The 5,663-nt window shown below is 48.3% G+C and overlaps 1 protein-coding gene across 1 annotated transcript; it reads left to right on the top strand.

Moving 5' to 3' along the window:
* Window positions 1–4,015: 4,015 nt before the first annotated feature.
* On the top strand, window positions 4,016–5,266 carry LOC311060419 (neurogenic differentiation factor 2-like; the record flags this gene model as incomplete). Its single annotated transcript, XM_084078598.1, has 1 exon — window positions 4,016–5,266. The coding sequence occupies one exon, from the start codon at window positions 4,016–4,018 to the stop codon at window positions 5,264–5,266; it is 1,251 nt and encodes a 416-aa protein (XP_083934724.1).
* Window positions 5,267–5,663: the final 397 nt, after the last annotated feature.

Genomic DNA, 5,663 nt, shown 5'->3' with positions numbered 1-5,663 from the left:
TCGCCATTCTGAATGAATGATAATTTGAAATTCATCACTAGGCTACATTCTTTGCATTTGTATAGGCCTATACACTTAATGTTCAATTCTTCAACTCCAACACATCTGTATATAGGCCTAATATATGCTCAGGAGTCAGGGTGTTTTAGCTACTGAATGACGAGTTGCGATCAACAACTAGATCATTAACATATTTAACCAATTAAGCCTTGTTTCATGTTTCCTCTTTCGTCATGTGATAAAAAACAGCCGATCTACAAGCTCACAAATCTTAAAAAAAAATAAAAAGTATTCGTCTGGCTATAATGGCTATATGACATGCCAAATAAGTGGTTAATTAAGTTAATATGCCTATATATACATTCAAAATCGGTGACACAGAGGCACTAAGCTGGACTGTGTTTGATAAACCCTTCATCAGTGTAGGATTGGATTTGACACAATAAAAATCTCAGCGTTAACATGGATTTTAATGTGCAGGCCTGGCCATCATGCAAGCAGACTTGCATGTGTTTTCATCACTGCTGTTGCAGAAACGTCCCCCCCCCCCCTCCCCTGCAAACCGCCGCCTGGTCCGCATGCGTCTTCTCCGTGTCTTCTTCTGTCTTTTCTCTGCGTCCTGTCTGCGTGCCACCTTTGGCACCGACCCGGGCCCGCGCACACGCCCCGATGCCAGCAGCCTGCATGGCACGGCCACCGCCAAGTCTCAGAGCACGGCGCTCCGCTCAGCCCCAGTTCAATTGACTCGTTTAGGCAATTGCACCCTGATCCTTGTGGCAGGTCCCTTTTCAGTGGTGGAAGAGGTACTCAGATATTTTACCTTTAAGTAAAAGTAGCAATGCCCGACACCACAATATAAAATTACTCTGTTACAAGTAAAAGGCCTGGGTGTTCAAAATGTTACTTGAGTAAAAGTACAAAAGTATTGGCATCAAAGTATACTTAGTACCAAAAGTACAAGTACTAAAATGTCTGACAATAGCAGATCTACAAGCCCACAATGCAAATGGTGCAAAGGCTTGTAGATCAGCTATTTTCAAATATGTATAAAATAGGACTAAAGTGGTTAATGTATGTTTTATAATATAATAATGTATATCTGCAAAGTAACAAGTAACTCAAGTTTTTCAAATAATTGTAGTATAGTAAATGTACAATATTTGCCTCTGATATGTAGTGGAGTAGAAGTCAAAGTACTGGAAATTGGAAATCCACCAGTAAAGTAGATATACCCCAAAATGATACTCAAGTGCAGTACTTGAGTAAATGTACTTAATTACTTTCCTCCACTGCCTTTGTGTCTGCACAGCCATACAGTATGTGACCACAGATGTTTTATCTCAGGATGTGTGTAGGCTATAGGCCGACTCCCCGTGTGTTTCATACATGGAACCTTATTCACATGTATGGGGAATATCGGTGCATGATCAATGATCAATATATGAGATTAACCTTTTTTTTAAATAGAGGCGTTTAACAAGAAACGCTTATCTCCTCTCCTGTGTTTGTGCTGTTCTTCTCTCCTCTTCCCTATTCCATGTTGTCTTTGTGGCTGTGTGGTGTGGTGACAGATGGCGGGTCTCTCTCCCCCGGGGAGCCAATCTCTCTGTCAATCAGCCCCAGCTCTCATGTGATGGCTCTTGCCAATGACGTGCCAGCCATATGGCCTGGCATCAGAGCTGGTATGTAACCCACCCAATCCCATGCCTCTGAGATGCCACACTGGCTCCACGCGTTTGGGTTCGGGATAGCAGCGAAACCACACAGAAACAGAATAGTAGTGTGTAGTGTCCTTGTGAAGAGAGCTGGTGGTTGAGGATGGCCACCCGGAGAGACGCGATGGTGTAAACAACATCTCCGATCAACCGCCACGGAGGTAGGTTTGGATTATGATAGCCCGATCATTGTTTTCAACGTTATGAATGTCTGGTTATTTATGAAACGTGGGGCTATTGCTTTTTTGGAAGTCTATTTGATTGTGATGGAAAGAACCAGCATGCGGTAACTACTCCGTTCTCCTCTTGGAATATAAAGGCTGCTTATCCTCCGATCAGGATGTGATCAATATGATGGATTTTTTTATCCAGCCGCGGAACGAAATCCGAGGTCTTGGATGCGATCGATCCACCTTATCAGCCATATTCATTTTTGACAGATTTAAAGAAATCTTATAATCGAGATTGATCTGAGATAGCCTGTGTCTACAGCTCAGTTTTTTTTTAACGAATAATTGTTACGTCGCCGTTCAGTTCAGGTATGATGAATCGATGAAGGTCGAAATATTCTATTTAAGAATTCCCCGAAAATTGCCATGTGGAATATGCATGTTAATGTGTACATGTTATTAATCATGCACGTGTGTGTGTGTGTGTGTGTGTGTGTGTGTGTGTGTGTGTGTGTGTGTGTGTGTGTGTGTGTGTGTGTGTGTGTGTGTGTGTGTGTGTGTGTGTGTGTGTGTGTGTGTGTGTGTGTGTGTGTGTGTGTGTGTGTGAGGGAGTAGAGAGAGAGAGAGAGAGAGAGAGAGAGAGAGAGAACCGTGGGGGTAGAATTCTCCATAGAGGCTAATTGACAAGGTATTGGTTGGCGTTAATTACATTCTGCTTATAAGATTAGAAAAAAATACACCCTCGCACTCCACATGAACAGCTGAGGTCTGTGCCACTAGCTTTCTATAAAGCTTTTGTGTTTTTTTAAAAAGACTACTATGAAAAGACTATGATCTTTTTTAACATCGTGTCATTATATTATATGGCTAATGTATCTAATAGCCTAATAATTAATTTGGGCTATCGTAAATATAAAGACATGCCGGCCAATTTAATGTTTTGTAGGCCTACCATTAATTTAATCAAAACAGCAAATAAATGATCCATATCTATAGGGCTATTTGGGCAAAGCATTTTTCAAATATTTTGGTATTAATTAGGCTACAATCGGCCTATTTTTTCCCAAAATGGAGCTGTGCAGCCATGCGTCACCTTTGAGGAAGGGGGGGGGGGGGGGGGGATATAAAGTCCTAAAGAATATAAGCCAGTGTAATCTTCATTTTTGTCCTGGAGATAATGTCATACTGTCATGTTTATGCATAGCACATGCTTTCGATGCAGATCGTGTAGGTGTATTGCATTCAGAACGTGTGCTGGCTGTGTTGGAATGCAGCCAGATTATTAGTTTGGGGGGCCAGAGAGAGAGAGAGAGAGAGAGGAGGGGCGGGAGAGGCTACCCGCAACCTAATGCGCCCCATGGGGCCCGCATGACGCGGGATGTGGAGCGACCTGCTGCGAGCGATGGAGGAGACAAGTCAACTCATTTTTGTAAATGACATTTTTTCAGACATTAAAGCAATGTCCCTCGGGCCTCGATCGCAAGATATAGGAAGTGGACAATACTCTACTCACGTTAGCACAAAGACAACATTATCCAGTGTTTGGATCTGTGATTGATTGATTACATACTTTATTAACAGTTTGCAAAAAAAAGCACAGAGGTACAGTTTCATACAAAAGGATGCTAAAAGGATCCGGCTTGTTTCCATTGGGGTCCTGCGTATTCAATTCATCTTCAGTAGTTCAGTAAAGCTAAGTTTGTTTATGAATACAAAATAAACGAAAATAAAGGAACAGAAAGGTGAAAAGGTTAATTTGGCCTATACTGCAATTTTGTTTTATTATGGCCTTGCACATAATATAGGCCTAAATCTGACTTTATCAGAGACAAAGAGGAGCAATGAGACAGTCTTGTGGGGCCTTGATTGATTGATTGAATATTTGATTAGACAGATATGCAAACAGCCTGAGTAGGCTACAGTCATTATTCTAAAGACAAAAAAGTCCAGTGGACTTGTTTCCATTGAGGTCCTAAAACTGTCAAATCCTCAAGACCAGAGCATCAGCACATCGCCAGGTTTTGACAACCCACCATGGCACTAAAAAAACAACAAGCAGCTGAACAGTTGTGTGTGTGTTGTGTGTGTGTCTGTCTGTGTCTCTTTGCAGTATTCCAGCCTGCAGCCGCCATGTTGAGCCGGTTGTTCAGCGAGGTGCTGCCGGACGTCCAGCGGCTCGCGGCGGGCTGGGTGCAGGAGGACAGCGAGGGCGAGGACTCCTCCATCAAGGCCGCCAAGGACCAGGACGAGCCTCACGGCGGCTGTCACCTCGACAGAGACGACGAGCTGGACGACACGGAGACGCGCGGCACGACGAGCAGCCGCGCCGAGTCCGAGATGGGCATGGGCGACATGGACGACGACATGATGGACGAAGAGGACATGGAGGACGCCGAGGAGGATGAGGAGGGGGAGGGCTGCGAGGGAGGGGGGGGCGACGGGGACGACAAGCCGAAAAAGCGCGGGCCGAAGAAGCGCCAGATGACGGCGGCGCGCGTCGAGCGCTCCAAGGTGCGCCGGCAGAAGGCCAACGCGCGGGAGCGCACGCGCATGCACGACCTGAACTCGGCGCTGGACAACCTGCGCAAGGTGGTGCCGTGCTACTCCAAGACCCAGAAGCTGTCCAAGATCGAGACGCTGCGGCTCGCCAAGAACTACATCTGGGCGCTCGGGGAGATCCTGCGCAACGGCAAGCGGCCCGACGTGGTGTCCTATGTGCAGACGCTGTGCAAGGGCCTCTCCCAGCCCACCACCAACCTGGTGGCCGGCTGCCTGCAGCTCAACACCCGGAACTTCCTCACGGAGCAGCAGTGCGCGGTGGACGGCGGCGGCGCGCGCTTCCACATGCCCGGCTCGCCGTTCTCCGTGCACCACCCGGCGTACGGCTACCAGTGCTCCCGCCTCGCCTCGCCGCACTACTCGGGTGCGCCGGCGCTCAGCCTGCGGAGCCACGCGGGCGCGTACGGCGCCGCCGCCGGGTACGAGTCGGTGTACCCGGCGTCCCCCGGCGACTACAGCAGCCCCGACTACGAGGGCCAGCACAGCCACAGCCCGCCGCCCGGCCCGCCCGGCGTCGGCTGCATGAACGGCGGCCTGCGGCAGCAGCAGAGCGAGTCATCCCCGGGGGAGACGGACAGGAACTACCATTACTCTATGCACTACTCCGGACTAAGCACCTCGTCCTCGCGGCCCCCCGCGGCGGCCCACCACCACGGCCTGAGCTTTGGGGGCCCCGGCTCAGGGGGGGCCCGCGGTGGGGGCGGTGGCGGAGGCGGCGGCGCGCACTCTGAAAACATTCCGCCGTTCCCGCACGACGTGCACTTGCACCACGAACGGGCGCCCGTTGCGTATGACGAACTGAACGCCTTTTTCCACAATTGATCCCCATCATCCAGCCGAAGGGTCACATAACAACGCAGTGGTTCTCAAACTTTTCCACATCAAAAAAGGCACCACCTCCACCTTGCGCAGGTTGACCAGTGCCGAGTTCAAGTCGCCATGGACCCCCCCTCCCCCAAAATGATATGCACTTGACCGCGGACCACCATCTGAAAATGTGTTGTGCCAGTGAGGGACCCCCAGAAGAGAAGATTTAAAACCTAAATCATTCAACATTTTCCAATACTTTCAAGATTTCTTTACAAAAAAAAAAATCTAAAATAGCTGATATACAAGCTCGCAGCGCGGCACGAAGTGACGCGCTGTGAGCTTGTATATCTGCTATTTGTGTACAGCCAACGCATAAATGGATAAAGTGGTTAAACTGATTGTGATGCTG

Source organism: Gymnoscopelus microlampas (assembly GCF_963454915.1).
Source record: "Gymnoscopelus microlampas genome assembly, chromosome: 14".
Lineage (NCBI taxonomy): Eukaryota > Metazoa > Chordata > Actinopteri > Myctophiformes > Myctophidae > Gymnoscopelus > Gymnoscopelus microlampas.
This window is presented reverse-complemented; position numbering and strand designations above follow the sequence as displayed.